The following is a 24,439-nucleotide window of genomic DNA, read 5'->3' on the forward strand; positions in this document are numbered from 1 at the left end:
GTGAGCTAGGCTGACGCCACGGCACTCACTCTAGCCTAGGCAACAAAGCGAGACTCTGTCTCAAAAAAAAAAAAAAAAAAAAAAAAAAAAAAACCCAAAACAAGGCTGGGCGAGGTGGCTCATGCCTATAATCCTAGCACTGTGGGGGGCCAAGGTGGGTGGATTGCTCGAGGTCAGGAGTTCAAAACCAGCCTGAGCAAGAGCGAGACCCCGTCTCTATTATAAACAGAAAGAAATTAATTAGCTAACTAATATATATAGAAAAAAATTAGGCTGGCATGGTGGCGCATGCCTGTAGTCCCAGCTACTCGGGAGGCTGAGGCAGGAGGATCGCTTGAGCCCGGAAGTTTGAGGTTGCTGTGAGCTAGGCTGACGCCACGGCACTCACTCTAGCCTGGGCAACACAGTGAGCCTTTGTCTCAAAAAAAAAAAAACTAAAACACTCCATGATTCCCCATTGTCCTCTTGACACAAGCCTCATATGAGATGTTTCTGATGCCCCCTCCCTTTTTTTTTTTTTGGAGACAGTCTTGTCCTGTTGCCCCAGGCTGGAGTGCTGTGGGAGGCTGAGGCAGGAGGATCGCTGGAGCCCAGGAGTTTGAGGTTGCTGTGAGCTAGGCTGACACCACAACACTCTAGCCTGGGCAACAGGGCCAGACTCTGTCTCAAAAAAAGAAAAAAAAAAAAGGAGAGGTTGGGACACAGGCACTGCAGAATGACCACATGAGGAGGTGCCTGTCTGCAAGCCAAAGAAAGAGGCCTCAAAAGAAAACCAACCTTGCTGATAACTTGATTAGACCTGTAGCTTCCAGACTATATTTTTTTCTTTTCTTTTTTTTTTTTTTTTTGGAGACAGAGTCTCGCTTTGTTGCCCAGGCTAGAGTGAGTGCCGTGGCGTTAGCCTAGCTCACAGCAACCTCAAACTCCTGGGCTCAAGTGATCCTTCTGCCTCAGCCTCCCGAGTAGCTGGGACTACAGGCATGCGCCACCATGCCTGGCTAATTGTTTCTACATATTTGTAGTTGGCCAATTAATTTATTTCTATTTTTAGTAGAGACGGGGTCTCGCTCTTGCTCAGGCTGGTTTCGAACTCCTAACCTTGAGTGATCCTCCTGCCTTGGCCTCCCAGAGTGCTAGGATTACAGGCGTGAGCCACCGCGCCTGGCCAAGAGATGGAGTTTTATTCTGAGTATAACAGAAAGTCATTGAAGAGTGATTATCATCCTCTCTGAGCTTGGTTTCCCCATCTGCCCACTGAAGCTAACAAGTCAAGTCTTACTGGACCTTTTGTGAGCATGCAGAGAGAAATTGGCTGCAGAAGTGTGATGTGAACTGCAAATATTTTTTTATAACTCTTAGCTGTGGGTATTATTTCTCATCTCCAGTGGCTAGCCTGATATGCAATTTGTTAAGCTGGATCCAAGGAGAACTAAGGCGTAACATTTATTGAGTGCTATGTGTCATTTTCACAGTCCTGGGATGTGAATAACACCCTGGACTGTCACTGCCACAGAGCAGAAATCACACCTGTAGCTCAGGGTCTGGCTCACAGTAAGTGCCTAATGAAGAGTTTTGGAATCCACAAATGAATGGAAGATGCTCAATAATTAAGTATTGAATTTTAAAATATGTCAGGTACTCATGTATAGAAGATGTTTCTAAGAGTTCTGGAATTTTGTTGCATTTAGGTAGTGTTATTTCAGTGAAAGAATGTGTTCACCACACTGGGCAGCACGGAATACACTATGTAGAGCATGTATTATTATGCACGATGCTTCTAAGAATGCTAGCTATATATGTGAACAAGGACGGTGTTATTTTAGTGGAAGAATGTGTTCACCACACTGGGGTGCTTGGAATACACTATGGAAAGAGTAACAGATGTTTCAAACCTGGAAGACGCTATGCTAAGTGGAATAAGCCAGACACAGAAGGACAAATGCTATGTGATGCCACTTATACGATGATGAATCTACAGTAGTTAAAGTCATAGAAGCAGACAGTGAAATCGTGGTTGCCAGGGGCTAGAGAAAGGGGAAACCGGGAAATAGTCAAAGAACACAAAGTTTCAGTTATGTAATATGAATAATTCCTAGAGAGCTATTGTACAGCATAATGCCAATAGCTAACAATACTGTATGTTGTACTAAAATTTTGCTAAGAGGGCCGGGCGCGGTGGCTCACGCCTGTAATCCTAGCACTCTGGGAGGCCGAGGCGGGCGGATTGCTCAAGGTCAGGAGTTCAAAACCAGCCTGAGCAAGACCCCGTCTCTACCATAAAAATAGAAAGAAATTATTTGGCCAACTAATATATATAATATAAAAATCAGCCGGGCATGGTGGCGCATGCCTGTAGTCCCAGCTACTCGGGAGGCTGAGGCAGGAGGATTGCTTGAGCCCAGGAGTTTGAGGTTGCTGTGAGCTAGGCTGACGCCACAGCACTCACTCTAGCCTAGGCAAGAAAGCGAGACTCTGTCTCAAAAAAAAAAAAAAAAAATTTTTGCTAAGAGGTTAGATCTAATGTTGTGTTTTTGTCACACACACACACACACATGAATAATAAAAATAAGTAAAGAGGGTAGGAGGAAACTTTGGGAGGTGATGGGGATGTTTCTGGAACAGATAGTGGTGATGGCTTCATGGTACATGGGTACTTATTTCCAAACTCATCAAATTGTACACACTAAATATGTACAGGTTTTGTGTGTCAATCATACTTCAATTAAGTGGTAACAAAGTTTCTAAAAGAAAAAAATAAAATAAATTAAAAATATGTCAGGCAGTTGTTCTTAACCTTGCTCTTGCCCCGGCTGGAATGCAGTGGCATCATCATACCTCACTGCAGCCTCACCCTCCTGGGCTCAAGGGATCCTCCTGCCTCGGCTTTGAATAGCTGGGACAACAGGCACGTACCACCACACCCCACTAATTTTTCTATTTTTTTGGTAGAGAAAGTGGCCTCACTGTGTTGCTCCAGCTAGTCTCAAAATCCTGGCCTCAAGCAAGCCTTCTGCCTTGGCCTCCCAGAGTGCTAGGATTACAGATGTGAGTCACCCCGCCCAGGCCAGCACGATGGCTCCCCTCCCTTCCTCTTTGCCAGGTAAGCCCTAAGTTTGTTCAGCTTGTTCATCTTCCTTCACTCAGCCATGTGGTTCATGAATCCAATTGTGGTAACCCATTTCCGCCTTGCCAGGAATTGGTTTAAATGACCCATATGACCCAGTTCTGGTCGGTGAGGTGTGAGAAGTCTGCTGGTAACTTTTTTATTGTCCTAAAAAGAGAAATATGAGCCCTGGTGCGGTGAAAGCCGAGTGAGACCCTGCCTCATTAAAAAACAACACTGACCAAGAAAAGGGACGTATGGGCTGGGCCCAGTGGCTCACATCCCTAACACCAGCACTCTGGGAGGCCGAGGCGGGAGGATGACTCAAGGTCAGGAGTTCAAAACCAGCCTGAGCAAGAACGAGACCCTGTCTAGACTAAAAATAAAAAGAAATTAGCTGGAAAAACTAAAGATATATAGAAAAAATTAGCCAGGCATGGTGGTGCATACCTGTAGTCCCAGCTACTCAGGAGGCTGAGGCAGAAGGAGTTTGAGGTTGCTGTGAGCTAGGCTGACGCCACGGCACTCTAACTTGGGCAACAAAGTGAGACTCTGTCTCAAAAAAAAGAAAAGAAAGAAAAGAAAAGAGATGTATGAAGGAAAAAAGTCTGTTTTCTTTGATTGGAGATCATTGCATCTGCATGTGTGTCTGGAGCTGCAGCAGCCGTCTTGAGACCATGAGGGGACCTGGCTGAACACAGGAAGGTGACAGTGTACACGTGGCAGAGTGGGAAAGTGAACGTCACGGAGCCACTGAATTAACTAACCCTCTAGGAATTCCGCTGTAAGATTTTATGAAATGTGAAAGAACAAACCACATTGTTGTTCTTGTTGAACACACACATTTAGCTGGTACCTGGATGAGGAGACAGAATATGACCAGTATCTCAGTAGCCCCTCTGGGCTCCCGCCCGGTTATTTATTTATTTATTTTTTTGGAGACAGAGTCTTGCTCTGTTTCCTAGGTTAGAGTGCCATGGCGTCAGCCTAGCTCACAGCAACCTCAAACTCCTGGGCTCAAGCGATCCTCCTGCCTCAGCCTCCCGAGTAGCTGGGACTACAGGCATGTGCCACCATGACTGGCTAATTTTTTTTCTATATATTTTTAGTTGTCTAGCTAGTCTTTTCACTTTTAGTAGAGACGGGGTCTCGCTCTTGCTCAGGCTGGTCTCAAACTCCTGACCTCAAGTGATCCTCCTACCTCAGCCTCCCAGAGTGCTAGGATTACAGGCGTGAGCCACCACACTCAGCCTTCCTCCTGGTTATTATCACTTACCCCCTGCTAAGGCCAATCCATGTCTTAGCTTTGAACACTGTATGTTAGGGTTACCTGGTTTGAACTTCATATAAGTGGAATTGTACGATACACACATTTTTATGTCTGACTTCTCTCTCTCTCTTTTTTTTTTTTTTTTAGATAGAGTCTCGCTTTGTTGCCCTGGCTAGAGTGAGTGCCCTGGCATCAGCCTAGCTCACAGCAACCTCAAATTCCTGGGCTCAAGCAATCCTCCTGCCTCAGCCTCCCGAGTGGCTAGGACTACAGGCATGTGCCACCATGCCAGCTAATTTTTTCTATATATATTAGTTGCCCAATTAATTTCTTTCTATTTATAATAAAGACAGGGTCTCACTCTTGCTCGTTTCGAACTCCTGACCTCAAGCAATCTGCCCACCTCCACCTCCCAGAGTGCTAGGATTACAGGCGTGAGAACATACACAGTTTTATATCTGACTTCTCTTGCTCAATATTATGCTCATGAGATTCATCCACATTATTTCTTGTGTTTGTGGTTTGTTTCTCCTTATTTTTTTTTTTTTTTGAGACAGAGTCTCACTTTGTTGCCCAGGCTAGAGTGAGTGCCGTGGCGTCAGCCTGGCTCACAGCAACCTCAAACTCCTGGGCTCAGCAATCCTCCTGCCTCAGCCTCCCGAGTAGCTGGGACTACAGGCATGCGCCACCATGCCTGGCTAATTTTTTGTATGTATATATTTTTAGTTGGCCAATTAATTTCTTTCTATTTTTGGTAGAGACAGGGTCTCGCTCAGGCTGGTTTCGAACTCCTGACCTTGAGCAATCCGCCCGTCTCGGTCTCCCAAAGTGCTAGGATTACAGGCTTGAGCCACCGCGCCCTGCCTTGTTTCTCCTTATTTTTAAGGCATTTGGAGTTGGGATTGCTACTTCCTGCCTAAGGCATCCTGCGTGAGGCAATGCTGTTTTGACTGCCTTCCAGACATCATTAAAGCACTGTGTCAGTCGGTTTAGTGTCAGGTACACTACAGTAATAGGCAATACGTCTTAGTGACTTACAGCAACATTGTTTACCTCCTTCTTCCACACAAGTTCCTTGGGAGCCAGTTAGCAATGGGCCTCATCCATGTTCTTAGCATTCCTGGTCCAAGGTGGCAAAGGAATCTATGTTAGTGTCCAATTGCCGCTGTGACAACCATCACTCCATGCTGGGATTGCAGGCGTGAGCCACTGCCGGACCCCTGCCTCCCTCCTAGAAGCACCTTGTGCTGACATAGCGCCCACTTAGATAACCCAGGGCGATCTCCTCATCTAGAGTCTTCCTTTAGTCACATCTGCAAAGTCCCATTTGCCACAGACGGTACCTATTGCAGATTCTGGGGATTAGGACATGAACATCTTTGGTGACTATTATCCTGCCTACTGTAGGGTCCCTATGAGGGGTGTGCCACTCTTGTGCCTGAAAGAAAAGGGAAAACAGCAGAATCATGCAGGGTTCTTAACACGACTTTCTGGAAGAGGAACAGCCACTGTTCTGAGCCTACAGCGGAGCAGTCACCCGTGAAACAAGGAAAATGGAAGGAAGGACGAAAGAGAGTGACTGTTCCTTCCAGAGAGAGAGCAGAAGTGAAATCTTTCTCACGAGTCCGGATGGCTCCTGAGATTTCTCCATCTCCCCCAACTTCCCCTTCTTGGGAGTGGGCACGTCTAGGTGGCGGGCCAGGGCGGGCGGAGGAAGCGCTATTTCAGCCACGGCTTTCCCCTCCCTCCCTCATTCCTACAGCCGCTGGCTCGGAGCGGCCTCTCGTCCCTCGGCCTGAGAAGGGTCCCTGGGCGTGTCGGCTGGGATTGCCCCTGGCCCAGGGCCTGGAAACACCTGCTCTCCAGTCCCTCCTCCCAGGACTCTCGGCGCCCCCATGCCGCGACCCCCAGTCCGGGATGGCCTCTGCCTCCTGTCCACCTACTTGGAGGAACTGGAGGCCGTGGAACTGAAGAAGTTCAAGTTATACCTGGGGACCGTGACGGAGCGTGGGGAAGACAAGATCCCTTGGGGACGAATGGAGACAGCCGGTCCCCTGGACATGGCCCAGCTGCTCACGGGCCATTTCGGGACGGAGGCAGCCTGGCTGCTCGCTCTTGGCCTCTTTGAGCGGATCAACAGGAGGGACCTGTGGGAGAAAGGACAGAGAGAGGACCTGGTGAGGGGTAAGGCGGTGGGGGGCAGCCACGTCCCCAATCCACCAGTTCCCCTTGCTTTTGAGAAAGTCCCTGAACCCGGGGGCCCTGGGCTTCTGATTTCATCCCTTTGGTCTTTGTTCATGCTGTCTTCTGCCTGGACACCCTCCCTCGATCTTTTTTGCCTGGAAAATCCTTTTTAACTGTCAGGACCTTGAAAGTCCAGGACCTTAACTGTCACTACCTTCTCTGTGAATTCTTTACTCCTCTTCCCACCCCCTCCTGTTCCCCATCCTGGCTGATTGAGAAGCCCCACTTTTGTGCTTCCTGAGCACTCTTAGATTTCCTTCTTTTCCCCTCCCTCCCTTCTTTCTTTCCTTCCTTCCTTCCTTCCTTCCTTCCTTCCTTCCTTCCTTCCTTCCTTCCTTCCTTCTTTCTTTCTTTCTTTCTTTCTTTCTTTCTTTCTTTCTTCCTTCTTTTCTTTTTGTTTGAGACAGAGTCTCACTCTGTTGCCTGGGCTAGAGTGCCTTGATGTCATCATAGCTCACTGCAACCTCAAACTCCTGGGCTCAAGCGATCCTCCTGCCTCAGCCTCCCAAAGTGCTAGGATTACAGGCATGAGCCATGGCACCTGGCCAGATTTCTTTTATTGCATTGTGTGTCTTATCACAATGGTACGAACACTTACGGACTCTCTCCTATACTACGGCATCCGCTGTGCATAGTAACGGTGCATCAGCATCCAGTGTTTAACATGCTCAGTGGCGCTCACTTCGGCAGCATGTATACTAAAACTGGACCTGTACAGAGATCAGCATGGCACCGCTGCGGGGATGACACACAAATTCGTGAAGCATCGCATATTAAAAAATTAAGACTTTAAAAATTTCAAAAATGCTATGCGATAGATACGACTATTATCTCTATTCTACAGATGAGAAAATTAAGGCTCAGGAAAAAAATTTGCCCTCAGACAAAGCCCACTAGATAATATACATGCCAAGTGTGTAACAGAATTCAGAGCCGGGAATAAATACTCAGCAAATACCAGCTATTGCTGCAAGTGGCAGAGATAGTGTTCCGAGCTGTGATTTTTAACATCATTTCTCACCTGTCTTCCCTCCTGGGACATGGACCCCTCAAGAGCAGAGAGAGTTTTGACGCCTCTACTGTGATGCTCTGCGATTTCAGTGTCTGGCGAGGGCTAGAGACAGAGTCTGCCTTGGCGAATGTCTGAGGAATGAATAAGCAAGTTCTGCCAACAGCTGACATACAAAGTCACTTCTGTGAAGCTTGCTGACTCCCAGTTAATGAGGTGTGACGGTAGCGATGTGCTGGGAAACTTTTAACATCTCTGAAAACACAAAGGCCCTTGTTTGTTCATTTCTGGGGTGTAAATTCTCCCAGCAAGGCTGATTTCAAGCCACCGAAGTGAAGTCAACCAGCTTGGAGTTCATAGAAATTTAACAACAGGCTCTGCACAACCAGCCTCGGGAGGCCTCCTCAGACGTCACCTTGCACGATTCCTTGCCCACCTTGTCTCCACTGCTAGGGAATGCTGACGGGGCCTTCTGCTTTGGGAATGTGAGGTCGGGCCCCTCCTGTACTTCGGTACATATAGGAAAACTGAAGTGGTATCAGCAATAAGGCAAGAAAAAAGCATAAATGCACTTACTTGTAATTTCGTATACCTTTATTTAAATAGGAGTTTTACAGTTATTTTAAGGAATTGACATAATGTACAATTATAGAAAAAAAAAGTAAAGTCCCCCTTTTCTCCCTCTTCAACCTAAATCTCTCCCAGCTTTTTTTTTTTTGAGACAGAGTCTCACTCTGTTGACCGGGCTCGAGTCCGGTGGCGTCAGCATAGCTCACAGCAACCTCAAACTCCTGGGCTCAAGCGATCCTCCTGCCTCAGCCTCCCCAATAGCTGGGACTACAGGCATGCACCCACTGCCATGCCCAGCTCATTTTTTCTATATATATTAGTTGGCCAATTAATTTCTTTCTATTTATGGTAGAGACGGGGTCTCGCTCTTGCTCAGGCTGGTTTCGAACTCCTAACCTCGAGCAATCCACCCGCCTCGGCCTCCCAGAGTGCTAGGATGACAGGCGTGAGCCACCGCACCCGGCCCACCTGTTCGTTTTCTTATCTCTTAAATTGGTATTCCTGCATCAGCTTTCCTTCCCCCCCCAGCCACTGGGAACCCGGCAGTCATCGCTGATGGCCTCACCCGGGTCGCCCGCCTCATTGCCAGGGGCCTCCTCAAGCATGGCGTCTCTGCAGGTCGCCCGTCCGCTGTACCTTCCCGTCCCGCCCCGGTCCCTTCCAGGTCTAGCCGGGTGGCACATGCCAGTCTGGGGGGCCCGCCGCCGGCCCTCTCGCTTCCCTCCCGACCACCCTCCACCGAGCCCTCAAAGTGACCTTTACGAAAAGCAGATTTGGTGACACCGAGCTTTAACCAACTCAGAGGATTTCTGCTGCCTGTATCTTGAGTCATTCTCGACCCAATTTCCTGCTCTCTCGGCCCAGATTTCTGTCAGTTTTTTCTGCCACACCTAGCTGCCTTTTACTTCTCAAGCCTGGAACTTGTTTTTCTCCACCTGGAATAATCTTCCCTTTCTCCTTCTCCCACATTGATTTGACTGATTCCTCCTCATTCTTAATGGTCTCAGTGTAGGTGCTTCTTTTTCTAGAAAAGTCTTCCTTGATAGCCCTTTCCTGTGTTTCCCAGTACAGCTCCATCGCGCTGCACTGTGTTTGTCTGTGTGCTTTCTGTCTGCATTCTACCCTAGACTAGCTCAGTGAGCGAGGACAGAGATTGTTTCATATGCTTCACCTTTATAATCCCATCACTTAGCCCAGGCGTTAAAACTGAGTAAGGGTTCAAGACATATTTGTTAAATAAATTATACACCTTAGTAAAGTTCGTTAGCATTGATATTTTATTGCATTATAGTTGTCTGTATTTTTCTAACCTAAAAATAAAACTATATAATTTGTATAATCAGAAAACACATTAAGGCCGGGCTTGGTGGCTCACGCCTGTAATCCTAGCACTCTGGGAGGCCGAGGCGGGAGGATTGCTCTGCTTGAGGTCAGGAGTTCGAAACCAGCCTGAGCAAGAGCGAGACCCCGTCTCTACTATAAATAGAAAGAAATTAATTGGCCAACTAATATATATAGAAAAAATCAGCCGAGCATGGTGGTGCATGCCTGTAGTCCCAGCTACTCGGGAGGCTGAGGCAGGAGGATTGCTTGAGCCCAGGAGTCTGAGGTTGCTGTGAGCTAGGCTGACGCCATGGCACTCACTCTAGCCTGGGCAACAAAGCGAGACTCTGTCTCAAAAAAAAAAAAAATCCAGGGAGTGAGACCTCATTCTTGTTTATTGCTGTGTCCATCACTGGGTAACACTGGTGCCCAATGTATGTGCATTTGTTGAGTGAATGAGTGACGGGTAAGACATAGCCAAGGGCTGAGGGGGTAGGAGAGAAGCCAGGCTGACTCAGAACTTCCTGGCTGAGGGAACTGACAGGATGGACGAAGGTGCCAACCACCATGATGGGGGCCCAGGAAGGAGAGCTGGTCACAAGAAACGAGAGATGAACTCAGTTTTTCAGCACATGGCATGTGCAGGGGCTGCTGCATGCTCTGAGGTGTTGGGGGCGGGAGTTCCGTAGGCGTTTTGATGTAAGAGTCACTAATATTATTGAGTACTAGCCGGATATGTGTTGGCTGATCTTCCAAAATTTCTCTTCCAGATACTCCACCTGGTGGCCCATCCTCCCTTGGGAGCCAGTCAGCGTGCCTTCTGGAAGTCTCTCCTGGCACGCCAAGAAAAGGTGAGCCACAAGCCATGTGCCCAATGTATAAGGCTACATGGAACAGACGGTCCAACCAAGGTCAAGCAAAAAGGATATTTACTTAACGTTTGCCTTTAACAAGGAGTCTGGGGGTGAGTGGGTGCAGAGTTGGTGGGGGAGGAATGACGCCATCAAAGCCAACTTCTTCCTGTGTTTCAATTCGAACAACCTGTGTGAGGCAGCATTTCGTCCTAACCCTCATCCCCGCACGGCTGAAGGGTGGCTACCAAAGCCACGCACGCAACTGAGCCACAACCAAGGACAAGAAGGGAGGCTGCAGGCTTTCTTCCTCAAGAGACTCAAGAGTCTCTGTCACTTAATCCACGATAAAATCCTTTTAATGAGCTTCCTCCCCTTAGCAGTCACACCCACGGACGGGCCCATTGGGCAGGACCGGGGCACATGCCCGTTGCCCGCACAGGGGAGAGGGGTTACTTATGACTGGGTTAGCAAAACCGTAATCCATGCTCCGGGGCTTGTGAAGGGGCAGCGTTTGCCCTTCACTGGAATCTCGGGGCCACCCCCCCTGCCTGAGCAGAAGCAGGAGTGTCAGCAGGGAAGAAACTGGGGTATGGTCTTTTGGGTGCAGGGCAACATGGTCAACGAGGGCTCAAATATTTCTGGCCATTTTTTTTCAAGGGAACCACAAAGTGCATTGACTCTTGACTCCTTGCCTGCTGTAGACCTTCATGTGTTCTTAGACGAGCCACTGTCCCTGGGTCTGGGTCTCAGTTCCCCACCTGTGAGATGTACCTTCCCTACCTGCCTGCCGCCCTGAGGAGTCTGGCAGCATCACATAAAATGACGAATATGGTTTGGGAAGCTCTAAGCAGCTCTGTCCAATAAAAACATGATGTGAGGCTGGGCGCGGTGGCTCACGCCTGTAATCCTAGCACTCTGGGAGGCCGAGGCGGACGGATTTCTCAAGGTCAGGAGTTTGAGACCAGCCTGAGCAAGAGTAAGACCTTGTCTCTACTATAAATAGAAAGAAATTAATTGGCCAACTAATGTATATAGAAAAAAATTAGCCTATAGTCCCAGCTACTTGGGAGGCTGAGGCAGGAGGATCGCTGGGGCCCAGGAGTTTGAGGTTGCTGTGAGCTAGGCTGACACCACGGCACTCACTCTAGCCTGGGCAACAGAGTGAGACTCTGTCTCAAAAAAAACCCCAAAATCAAAAAACGTGATGTGAGCACATACATGATTTGAAATGTTAGGATTTTTAAAAGTGAAAAAAAGTGAAATTAATTTTAATGAAATATTTAATTTACCCCAATATACCCAAAATATTATCATTTCATCATCTGATCAATATGAAACATGATTAATTAGGTATTTTACATGTTTTTTGGTACCAAGTCTCCCAGGTCTGGTGTATCTTACATTTACAGCACATCTCATTTCAAATCTTAAATTTTCACTGGACTTGGTCCATATTTAGATTTCATAAAAATTACTTGCTGGGCGTGGTGGCTCACACCTGCAATACTAGCACTTTGGGAGGTCGAGGCAGGAGGATCACTTGAGGCCAGAAGTTTGAGGTTATGGTGAGCTGTGATGATGCCACTGCACTCTATCCAGGGCAACTGTCTCAAAAAAAAAAAAAAAAGAAAAGAAAGGAAGGAAGGAAGGAAGGAAGGAAGGAGGGAAGGAAGGAAGGAAGGAAGGAAGGAAGGAAGGAAGGAAGGAAGGAAGGAAGGAAGGAAGGAAGGAAGGGAAAAAAAGAAAAGAAAAGAAATAGGTTGGCACAAGGTTTCATTATGCCTTTTTTTCCTCTATCAAATACATCATTAAAACCACCTCCCCTCCTTCCTCTATCCAAAGCGGGTTTTTCCATGGTAAGAGTGTTAACGAACTCGCAAAGGCAGTTTCCCTGCACACAGTTTCTTGCTACCCAGAAAGCCAATTATTGAGACGATGAGGACTGTCAAGGAAGAAGGGAGATTTATTGCGGAGGACATCAACAGGGCGGTGGGGGGACTGCCTCAAATCCGGCTCCCCACCTGACGGGGTCAGGGGCGTTTCCAGCGGTGAAAGAACGGTGCACGGAGTGAGCGAGCAGCGTTCCCTGTTCGGGCCGAGCGCGGGGCCGGCGCAGTGAGGGCCACACTGGCACGTACACTGCACGATCCAACAAGGCTGAGAGCGCTCCCCCGCGTGCGGATTTTAGCAGTATTAAAATAATGAGCTGGGGTCAGTATCGGTCATTCCCTCTGCCTTGCGGGCAGGCGGCATGTGGGGAGTAAGTAGGTGGCTCGGTGGGTCCCTGGGCGAGATCTGCGGTGGCGTGTCGCTTATCTTACCTTTGAACAAACCGGTGGGGTAAGGCCTTTAGTTACCTCGAGAATGCAAAGAGATTCTGCCAGTTTCTGAAAAAAAAACAACTCAAAACAGGGTGGGTCAGTGAAATAGAATGCAAAGTTCTGCTCAGCGAAACTAGGAACATAAGAGAACCACAGAAAGGCATTTTGGTTCACGGAGCTGGTGACAGGAGCAGCCTGGCCCTCAGCTATCAGGGCTTGCATGGTGACGGCGTGGACGCATGAGATTTGACCACAGTGCCGACAACTTGGCATTGCTTCACAGAGTCAGAGAGGGATGTTCAGATCCTTTTTTTTTTGAGACAGAGTCTAGCTCTGTTGTCCAGGCTAGGGTGAGTGCTGTGGCGTCAGCCTAGCTCACAGCAACCTCAAATTCCTGGGCTCAAGCGATCCTCCTGCCTCAGCCTCCCAAGCAGCTGGGACTGCAGGCATGCACCACCATGCCCGGCTTTTTTTTTCTGTTATTAGTCGTTTGGCTAATTTATTTCTATTTATCGTAGAGTTTGGGTCTCGCTCTTGCTCAGGCTGGTCTCGAACTCCTGACCTCGAGCGATCCTCCCGCCTCGGCCTCCCAGAGTGCTAGGATTACAGGCGTCAGCCACCACACCCGGCCTTCAGATCCTTTTATTTATTTATTTTTTACTTCTTCATTTTATTTATTTATTTCTTATTTTTTTTGAGACAAAGTCTCACTCTGTTGCCTGGGCTAGAGTGCCGTGGCATCAGCCTAGCTCACAGCAACCTCAAATTCCTGGGCTCAAGTGATCCTCCTGCCTCAGCCTCCCGAGTAGCTGGGACTACAGGCATGCATCACCATGCCTGGCTAATATTTTCTCTATATTTTAAGTTGTCCGGCTAAGTTCTTCTATTTTTAGTAGAGACGGGGTCTCACTCTTGCTCAGGCTGGTCTCGAACTCCTGTCCTTGAGCCATCCTCCTGCCTCGGCCTCCCTGAGTGCTAGGATTACAGGCGTGAGCCCCTGCGCCAGGCCTACTTCTTCATTTTAAAAATCAATTTTATATCATAAACACTCTCCATTGTTATTACTTATTCACCAGAATTTTGGTGGCTGTACATAGTTTTGTTCCTTCATCTTTAGTTCTTAGTTTGAAGAGAATCACAGACCTCTTTGACCATCTGATGAAAATGGAATCTGGGCGTGCTGGCTCAGCCTGTGGTTTCAGTTACTTCAGAGGATCACTTGAGCCCCCGAGTTTGAATCCAACCTGGGCAACCTAGCCAACCCTGTCTAAAAATTAAAAAATTAAAAAAAAAAGATGGACTCTCTCCAGAGAATTGCGAAGGCACACAAAAATGGAATAATTTTGAGGGGATGTACAGATCCCTACAGATCATGGACCCCAAGTTAAGAAGCTGTGGTACAAAAGAGACTATTCCTTGTTAGTTTTCTGACCTATAGCTAGCACAACATGGAAGCACATATTGCATGCTTCTAAGCTCTACTAATGTAGACTAAGAGTGGGTTCAGTACACAACCAATCAACTATCATCTAATTAAAAAAAAAAAAGTAGAAAAAAAAAAGAGTGGGTTCAGGGCCAGGCGCGGTGGCTCACGCCTGTAATCCTAGCACTCTGGGAGGCCGAGGTGGGTAGATCACTCAAGGTCAGGAGTTCAAGACCAGCCTGAGCAAGAGGGAGACCCCGTCTCTACTTTGAAAATAGAAAGAAATTAGCTGGACAACTGAAGAATATACATATAAAAAAGATTAGTCATCCAAGTCACAGTGGTGCCTGAAAAAAAATTAGAAAATAAAGAAAAATTAAAAATTAAAAAAAAAAATTAGCCAGGCATAGTGGTGCATGCCTGTGGTCCCAGCTACTCGGGAGGCTGAGGCAGGAGGATTGCTTGAGCCCAGGAGTTTGAGGTTGCTGTGAGCTAGGCTGACGCCATGGCACTCACTCTAGCCTGGGCAACAAAGTGAGACTCTGTCTCAAAAAAAAAAAGGAAAGGAAGGGACAGGACAGGCAAGGCAAAGGCAAAGGGGAAGTAAAGGGGAAGGGAAGGAAAAAGGGGAAAGGAGAAAGGAAAGGAAGGGAAGGGAAAGGAGAAAGGAAAGGAAGGGAAGGGAAGGGAAAGGAAAGGAAAGGAAAGGAAAGGAAAGGAAAGGAAAGGAAAGGAAAGGAAAGGAAAGGAAAGGAAAGGAAAGGAAAGGAAAGGAAAGGAAAGGAAAGGAAAGGGGTGAAAGGAAAGAAGGAAGAAGGAAGGAAGAGAAAGAAAGAAAGAAAGAAAGAAAGAAAGAAAGAAAGAAAGAAAGAAAGAAAGAAAGAAAGAAAGAAAGAAAGAAAGAAAGGAGGGAGGGAGGGAGGGAGGGAGGGAGGGAGGGAGGGAGGGAGGGAGGGAGGGAGGGAAGGAAGGAAGGAAGGAAGGAAAGAAAGAAAGACAGACAGACAGACAGACAGAAAGAAAGAAAGAAAGAAAGAAAGAAAGAAAGAAAGAAAGAAAGAAAGAAAGGAAGGCTGGCTCCCGTTCAGTAGTTGGGGAGCAGGCCAAGAGTCCCCACTTGCCCGCAGCTCCCCGCAGGCGGCTGCCAGGGCCCCGTTCGCGGCGCGCCCCGCCCCGCAGTGGAGGCGCCGGCTACCGCCCCAGCCCCCAGGGCAGGGAAGGCCTTACAGCCAAGCCCGAGGCTCCCGGGCCCATCTAGGAGACGGGTCCGAGGCTGTGCGGAACAGGCAGGCGCATGGCTTGCTCTAACTCGTGCACTCACCCACGGTTCGCTGACGGGTCTCCCCGCGCTTCGTGCCCGCCCGCAGACCCCGGGGAGGCGTACCGGGACTCGGTGCGCAGGAGGTTCCGGCTGATGCAGGACCGCAACGCGCGCCCGGGCGAGTGCGTCAACCTCAGCCGCCGCTACACCCGGCTGCTCCTGGTGAGGGAGCACTCCAACCCCACGCGGGCCCGGCAGAAGCTCCTGGACACGGGCCGGGGCCGCGCGCGAGCCGCGGGGCAGCAGGCCCGCCCCATCCGGCTGGAGACGCTCTTCGAGCCGGACGCCGAGCGCCCCGAGCCGCCGCGCACCGTGGTCTTGCAGGGCGCGGCGGGCATCGGGAAGTCCATGCTGGCGCGCAAGGTGATGCTGGACTGGGCCGACGGGAAGCTCTTCCGAGGCAGGTTTGACTACGTCTTCTACGTCAACTGCAGGGACATGAACCAGGGCGCCGAGCGCAGCGCGCGGGACCTGGTCGCCGGCTGCTGGCCCGAGCCCCGCGCGCCCCTGCACGAGCTGCTGCGGGTGCCCGAGCGCCTCCTCCTCATCATCGACGGCTTCGACGAGCTCGAGCCTTCTTTCCACGACGCCCAGGGACCCTGGTGCGCCTGCTGGGAGGAGAAACGGCCCGCGGAGCTTCTGCTCAGCAGCCTGATCGGGAGGAAGCTGCTCCCGGAGCTGTCCTTGCTCATCACCACGCGGCCCGCGGCGCTGGAGCAGCCCCGGTGCGTGGAGATCCTGGGCTTCTCGGAGGCCGAGCGGAAGGAGTACTTCCACAAGTACTTCCCCGACGCCCAGCAGGCGAGCCAAGCCTTCCACTTCGTCAGGGACAACGAGCCCCTCTTCACCATGTGCTTTGTCCCCATGGTGTGCTGGGTGGTTTGCACCTGCCTCAGGCAGCAGCTGGAGGGTGGCGGGCTTCTAAGGCAGGCGTGCAGGACCACCACAGCAGTGTACCTGCTCTACCTTCTGAGTCTGACGCCACCCGCGCCGGCCACCCGGTCGCTGCGAGGGCTGTGCTCCTTGGCCTGCGATGGCCTCTGGCATCAGAAGGTCCTGTTTGAGGAGCGGGACCTGGGGAGGCACGGCCTGCGTGGGGCGGAGGTCTCCGCCTTCCTCAACATGGACATCTTCCAGAAGGACATCAACTGCGAGAAGTACTACAGCTTCATCCACTTGAGTTTCCAGGAGTTCTTTGCGGCCATGCACTACGTCCTGGACGGCGCGGAGCGCGGGTCGGGCCCGGGCGGGACGGTGACCAGGCTGCTGGCGGAGTACGGGTTTGCAGAAAGGAGCTTCTTGGCACTCACCGTCCGCTTCCTGTTCGGACTCCTGAACGAGGAGACGCGGGGCTACCTGGAGAAGAGCCTCTCCTGGAAGGTGTCGCCTGGCATCAAGGCGGAGCTGCTGGGGTGGATCGAGAGCAAAGCGCAGAGCGAGGGCTCCACGCTGCAGCGCGGCTCCTTGGAGCTGTTCAGCTGCCTGCACGAGATCCAGGACGAGGAATTCATCCAGCGGGCCCTGAGCCCCTTCCGAGTGGTGGTGGTGAGCGACATCGCCTCCAGGATGGAGCACATGGTCTCCTCGTTCTGTGTGAAGAGCTGCAGGAACGTCCAGGTGCTGCACTTGCGTGGGGCAGCGCACCGCGCCCACGAAGACGACAGGACCGGCGGGACTCTGGGAGCCCAGACGCCCTTGGCGCAGTCGTAAGTACCCGCTGGGGCTGGCTCTCCACCTGCACGCTCTTAGCCAGTGTTCCTCCACTAGGGGTGGTTTGCCCTCTCTCCCCAAAACACGTTTGGCAATATCTGAAGACATTCTTTGGTTGCCACACTGGGAAGCAGGGCCGTGGAGACTGACACCTGGTAGAGGCCAGGCGTTCTGCAAAACATCCTGCAATGGCCGGGCGCGGTGGCTCACGCCTGTAATCCTAGCACTCTGGGAGGCCGAGGTGGGCAGATTGCTTGAGGTCAAGAGTTCAAAACCAGCCTGAGTGAGAACCCTGTCTCTACTGAAAATAGAAAGAAATTAATTGACCAACTAAAAATATATATACAAAAAGTTAGCCGGGCATGGTGGCTCATGCCTGTAGTCCCAGCTAATCGGGAGGCTGAGGCAGGAGGATTGCTTGAGCCCAGGAGATTGAGGTTGCTGTGAGCTAGGCTGATGCCACAGCACTCACTCTAGCCTGGGCAACAAAGTGAGACTCTGTCTCAAAAAATCGGGGAGGGGGCCGGGCGCTGTGGCTCACGCCTGTAATCCTAGCTCTTGGGAGGCCGAGGCGGGCGGATTGCTCAAGGTCAGGAGTTCAAAACCAGCCTGAGCAAGAGCGAGACCCCGTCTCTACTATAAATAGAAAGAAATTAATTGGCCAACTGATATATATATAAAAAATTAGCCGGGCATGGTGGCGCATGCCTGTAGTCCCAGCTACTCGGGAGGCTGAGGCAGGAGGGTCGCTTGAGCCCAGGAGTGTGAGGTTGCTGTGAGCTAGGCTGACGCCACGGCACTCACTCTAGCCTGGACAACAAAGCGAGACTCTGTCTCAAAAAAAAAAAAAAAAATCGGGGAGGGGAAGGGAATTAGCTGGACAACAAAAATATATAGAAAAAAATTAGCCGGGCATGGTGGCGCATGCCTGTAGTCCCAGCTACTCATGAGGCAGAGGCAGAGGATCACTTGAGCCCAGGAGTTTGAGGTTGCTGTGAGATAGGCTGATGCCACAACACTCTAGCCTGGACAACATAGTGAGATTCTGTCTCAAAAAAAAAAAAAAATCCTGCAATAATACACAGGACTGCCATGGCCCATTTACAGGATGGAGGATGAATACAGAACACAAAAGAAAAGCGCAGACACACGTAAAGACGATTACATGACTCAAGTGATAATACACCGGGTCAGTTTTATTTTTATACTCTAAAAAATTAAAGTTAGTTCCTTATACGTAACCACTAGGCATTGCAGCAATGGCCATAAATTCTGGAACACGTAGCCTAAGGACACAGATGTCCCCTGACTCAAGGTTTCCAGGTGGTTGCTCTAGGCGCCAGGCATAGATCACGGACTGAGATTAGCAAGGATGGGCAAGGCAGCCACAGTGGGCATTTCTCGTCCCCAGTTCCTCTTAGGCTGATGCCCGGCAGCTGTGCCTGGCTTAGGTCGCCCCTCCCTTCAGGGGTCTTACCCGTCATTGACTAACCAGCCATCTTATGGGGCTAAGCAGCAACACAGGAACAATGTGTTTATCGTGTGGCCTCTAGACACCCACTGCTGTGGGGCTGGGCAGTCTTGCTTACTTGCAGCTCAGGTCCTTTGTTGTGCCTCCGGCAACAACCTTGTTTGTCACAGGGACCCTGTCCGGAACACATTACTTTTAAATGCTCTGGGCAGAGCATGTACATTGCTAAATTTAATTCTTAGACCAGGAAAATATAATGTCAGTCCCCAACATAGGACTGTCCCCCACAGCTAAGAACAATATGGCCACAAAGTGTGAATAGTGCCATGATTTGAGAACCCCACTCTATGTTAAGGAGAATTAATTCAATCAACAAATATTATTGAAGCCAAGGCAGGAGGATAGCTTGAGCTCAGGAGACCAGCCTGAGGAACAGTGAGACCACGTCTCTACCAAAATGAAAAAGAAAACAAACAAACAAATATTTTTAAGTGCCTTATATCTGTGAACACAACACAGTGTGAAACAGCCAGCTGATGCTCCTAGCGGCATGAGTCCTAAAGAAAAGGGAGCTAAGGCCAGTCTCGATGGCTCACGCCTGTAATTCTAGCACTCTGGGAGGCTGAGGAGGGAGGATTGCTCAAGGTCAGGAATTCGAAACCAGCCTGAGCAAGAGCGAGACCCTGTATTTACTAAAAATAGAAAGAAATTAATTGATCAACTAAAAATACATAGAAGAAATTAGCCGAGCATGGTGGCGCATGCCTGTAGTCCCAGCTACTCAGGAGGCTGAGGCAGGAGGATCGCTTGAGCCCGGGAGTTTGAGGTTGCTGTGAGCTAGGCTGATGTCATGGCACTCTAGCCCGGGCAACACAATGAGACTCTGTCTCAAAAAAAAAAAAAAGAAAAAGAAAAGAAAAGAAAAGGGAACTAGATAATAAAGAAATGAATAAGCAAACAAGTGAAGAAAATCAACACAGTTTACCCCAAAAAATATTTCTTTTTTTTTTCTTATATACAGAGTTTTCCATTTTTAATATTTGGTTAAACAAAATACATCTTTTGTAAACAAACCCAGCACAAGGCTAACAAAAAAAAAAAAAAAGAGAGAGAGAGAGAGAATAAAAGCAAGAAAAACAAAAAGCCTAGGGTTGCCCCTTCCTGGGCATCAGGGTCAGGCCTAAAGGAGCTTTCTGCCCTTGGGCATCACTCGGGTCCCTGCTCCTAAGCACCGGAATTGGATATGAACAGAGAAACCAGCCCTGAAATGTTTAAGCGTCTTTGCATACCCTATTGGCTCGTGGAGTCCAAGTGCATGGGGACTCCTTTTGAAGTGCCATTTGCACAGGCCCAAGCAGGTATGTGGAGTTTCCTCCCCTTCCCAGGAAATGGCTTGCTATCAGACAGTGCCAATGGACCCAAGGTCCTACTGTGCCCGTCAGCAATGTTGGCTGTAACTTCTGGCTGGTGGCCAGTTGGAATGTCACTGTGCAGGAGTAAAGAGCTCCCTGTAGTACCAAGCAGGTCTGGTGTAGAAAATGGTGCAGAAGAGACTGCAGCCAGTTGCTGAAGGAATAATGCAGTAGCTGCTCGGTGGCTTCTGTTACTCAGCATAAAAAATAGCCTTGTTGGATTGGAGATGCATGTGCAGAAAAGTGCTGGTGTCAACATGCACTCCAGTCACAGTGGGGAGAAAGCCTCAGCTTCACCCCGATAAGCTTGCTCAGGATTGGCTTGCAAGCCCCAGGCTGGCTTTGCTACTGGAGAGACGTCTGGCCAGTGGAGCAGCTCTCAGACCTGCCAAGACCATTGATCTTTTTTTTTTTTTTTTGAGACAGAGTCTCACTTTGTTGCCCAGGCTCACAGCAACCTCAATCTCCTGGGCTCAAGCGATCCTCCTGCCTCAGCCTCCTAAGTAGCTGGGATTACAGGCATGCGCCACCATGCCTGGCTAATTTTTTCTATATATATTAATTGGGCAATTAATTTCTTTCTATTTATAGTAGAGACGGGTCTCGCTCTTGCTCTGGCTGGTTTCAAACTCCTAACCCAGAGCAATCCACCCTCCTCTGCCTCCCAGAGAGCTAGGATTACAGGCGTGAGCCACCCCGCCTGGCCAGGAAGTGATATTTCAGCTAAAGACTTTGTTTTTCTTTGTGTTCCCCAAGGAGTAATCTCAGAAAGAAGGATTTGAATGTTTGTTTGGGGAATGGTCTCAGGAAACATGAACTAGGCTGACACCAGGGCACTCACTCTAGTCGGAGCAACAAAGCGAGACTCTGTTTCAAGAAAAAAAAACAGTTGCCAGTCTCGGGCTGGTTCCTCATGACTCCGCATCCCACATGGAATCGTAATGGTGGCAACCGGAGTTCTCAGGGATGACAGTCGCCATGGGTGTTAACCGTAGTTGGGAGCAATTCCACCTTCATCTAGAAGGGATGAACGTTAGACTCCAGAAAGCCAATGTTGCTTTCCTTAATCACCAAAATCTTCCCAACAGGTTGGAATTAAAGATGCCAAGCTGTAGTTACAACAATACGCACTGGAAAATTGCCTGTGCTATAAATGACACTCTACATGAAATAAAGATTAATTCATTGAACTCCAACAGCAATGCTGGGAAGCAGTGCCGTGGTTTTCTTCATTTTTATAAATTGAGGAAGTTGAGGTTCAGAATAATAGAATAACTCACCAAAATTTTTGCAGCTAATAAGTAATTAGAACTGGGGAGACCAGGCATGGTGGCTCATGCCTGTAATCCTAGCACTCTGGGAGGTTGAGGCGGGAGGATCGCTTGAGGTCAGAAGTTCAAGACCAGCCTGAATCAGAGTGAGACCCCATTTCTGCTAAAAATAGGAAAAATTAGTCCGGGCCCGGTGGCTCACGCCTGTCATTCTAGCACTCTGGGAGGCCGAGGTGGGAGGACCACTCAAGGTCAGGAGTTAGAAACCAGCCAGAGCAAGAGTGAGACCCTGTCTCTACTAAAAATAGAAAAAAATTAATTGGTCAACTAAAACTATATAGAAAAAATCTTCCAGGCGCGGTGGCTCACGCCTGTAATCCTAGCACTCTGGGAGGCCGAGGCAGGCAGATTGCTCGAGTTCAGGAGTTCGAAACCAGCCTGAGCAAGAGTGAGACCCTGTCTCTACTATAAATAGAAAGAAATTAATTGGCCAACTAATATATAGTGAAAAAATGAGCCAGGCATGGTGGCACATACCTGTAGTCCCAGCTACTCAGAAGGCTGAGGCAGAAGGATCACTTGAGCCCAGGAGTTTGAGGTTGCTGTGAGCTAGGTTGATGCCATGGCACTCACTCTAGCCTGGGCAAGAAAGTGAGACTCTGTCTCTAAATAAATAAATGAAACTATATAGAAAAAATTAGCCGGGCATGGTGGCACATGCCTGTAGTCCCAGCTACCCAGGAGACTGAGGCAGGAGGATCACTTGATCCCAGGAGTTTGAGGTTGCTGTGAGCTAGGCTGATGCCACAGCACTCTAGCACGGGCAACAGAGACTCTGTCTCAAAAAAAAGAAAAAAAAATAGAAAAAATTAGCCAGGCAATTTTGTGAGTGCCATAGTCCCAGCTACTTGGGAGGCTGAGGCAGGAGGATCCCTTGAGCCCAGGAGTTTTAGGTTGCAGTGAGCTACGATGACACCACTGCACTCTACCCAGGGCAACAGAGTGAGACTCTGTCTCACCCCAAAAAAATAAAAAGAAGCTAAATTAAAATAAAGATATGCAGTCTCACTTAAGCCTATTAAAAACTAATAAAATATCCCATTGCTTTTCTGTGTAAGGAAAAAAAGAAAATAAATAAATAAATAAAACGAAGATGCTAAAATGCTTCATAAATTATGATGTGACACACAAATGCCAAAGATGACGATTATAAAGCAACCGTTGAGGCTAGGCTCTGGCCTGTCTTTCCTTCACGCAGGCCAGAGAGGAACGTTCTGCTGGGCGCCTACGGAGAGCGCCTGGCTGCGGCTTTGTGCACCAACCCCAGTCTGACAGAGCTGGCGCTGTGCCACCATGCCCTGGGAAGCCAGGGCGTGAAGCTGCTCTGCCAGGGCCTCAGACACCCCGGCTGCAAACTCCAGAACCTCAGGTGAGTCCGGGCGGGTCTGTGGGCTTCTGTTGGTCCTCACCACTGCCCCTCATGGGGCTCAGTCTCAAAGGATGCACCTGCCATGGGACAGTTTATTGTTCGCTAGGGCTGCTGTAACAAAGTACCACACGCTGGGCGCGGTGGCTCACGCCTGTAATCCTAGCACTCTGGGAGGCCAAGGCGGGAGGATCGCTCAAGCTCCAGAGTTCGAAACCAGCCTAAGCAAGAGTGAGACCCCGTTTCTACTAAAAATAAAAGGAAATTAATTGGACAACTAAAAATATATAGAAAAAATTAGTCGGGCATGGTGGCACATGCCTGTAGTCCCAGCTACTTGGGAGGCTGAGGCAGGAGGATCGCTTGAGCCGAGGAGTTTGAGGTTGCTGTGAGCTAGGCTGACGCCATGGCACTCTAGCCCAGGCAAAAAGTGAGACTCTGTCTCAGAAAAAAAAGTACCACAGACTGAGTGACTTCAGAAATACAAATTTATTTTCTCACACTTCTGAGGGCTAGAAGTCCAAGATCAAGGCACTGACAGGGTTTGGTTTCTTCCAAAGCCTCTGTCCTTGGCTGGCAGATGGACACCTTCTCCCTGGCTGTTCACACGGCCGTCCCTCCATGCACGTCTGCATTCAGATGTCCTCGTTGTATAAGTCATATTGAATTAGGGCTCATCCCACGGACCTCATTTTACCTTAATTACCCCATTAAAGACCCTATCTTGGCCGAGCGCGGTGGCTCACACCTGTAATCCTAGCACTCTGGGAGGCCGAGGTGGGTGGATTGCTCGAGGTCAGGAGTTCAAAACCAGCCTGAGAAATTTTTTTATAAAAAAAAAAAAAAAGAAAAGAAAAAATTCACCAGTCTAGTAATGGAAATAAATTTTTTTATAAAAAAAAAAAAAAAAAAAAAAAAAAAAAAAACCAGCCTGAGCAAGAGCGAGACCCCATATCTGCTATAAATAGAAAGAAATTAATTGGCCAACTAATACAGAGAAAAAATTAGCTGGGCATGGTGGCGCATGCCTGTAGTCCCAGCTACTCGGGAGGCTGAGGCAGGAGGATCGCTTGAGCCCAGGAGTTTGAGGTTGCTGTGAGCTAGGCTGACTCCAGGGCACTCACTCTAGCCCCGGCAACAGAGTGAGACTCTGTCTCAAAAAAGAAAAACAAAAAAGACCCTATCTCCAGATACAGTCACATCTGAGGTACTGAGGATCAAGACCTCAATACATAAATTTTGGGGAGGGGGGACACGATTCAGATGATAACAGATGGGGATCTTCATCTTGTAATTGCCTAAGGAAAAAAAAAAAAACAGATGGGGATCAATAGAAGTTCAAGCGTTATCATTTCTCATTTATCTCTCTTTTTTTTTTTTTTAATTTTTTTTTTTTTTGAGACAGAGTCTCGCTTTGTTGCCCAGGCTAGAGTGAGTGCCATGGCGTCAGCCTAGCTCACAGCAACCTCAAACTCCTGGGCTCGAGCGATCCTTCTGTCTCAGCCTCCCGAGTAGCTGGGACTACAGGTATGCGCCACCATGCCCGGCTAATTTTTTTTTATATATCTATCAGTTGGCCAATTAGTTTCTTTCTATTTATAGTAGAGACGGGGTCTCGCTCTTGCTCAGGCTGGTTTTGAACTCCTGACCTTGAGCAATCCGCCCGCCTCGGCCTCCCAAGAGCTAGGATTACAGGCGTGAGCCACCGCGC

General features: G+C 49.1%; 1 protein-coding gene across 2 annotated transcripts in view; it reads left to right on the forward strand.

Annotated features, from left to right (window-relative positions):
- Positions 1 to 6,105: 6,105 nt before the first annotated feature.
- Positions 6,106 to 24,439, forward strand: part of NLRP12 (NLR family pyrin domain containing 12) — a 33,985-nt gene continuing 15,651 nt past the window's right edge. The window contains exons 1-4 of one of the 2 annotated variants that reach the window (XM_075998917.1): positions 6,106 to 6,557; positions 10,290 to 10,370; positions 15,485 to 17,144; positions 22,561 to 22,731. In XM_075998917.1, the coding sequence (XP_075855032.1) occupies positions 6,269 to 6,557; positions 10,290 to 10,370; positions 15,485 to 17,144; positions 22,561 to 22,731 (2,201 nt within the window). In that variant the 5' untranslated portion in view covers positions 6,106 to 6,268. The remainder of the gene's footprint in view (positions 6,558 to 10,289; positions 10,371 to 15,484; positions 17,145 to 22,560; positions 22,732 to 24,439) is intronic. The other variant, XM_075998918.1, reaches the window with a different exon arrangement.

This window comes from Microcebus murinus, chromosome 32, assembly GCF_040939455.1.
Source record: "Microcebus murinus isolate Inina chromosome 32, M.murinus_Inina_mat1.0, whole genome shotgun sequence".
Taxonomy (NCBI): domain Eukaryota; kingdom Metazoa; phylum Chordata; class Mammalia; order Primates; family Cheirogaleidae; genus Microcebus; species Microcebus murinus.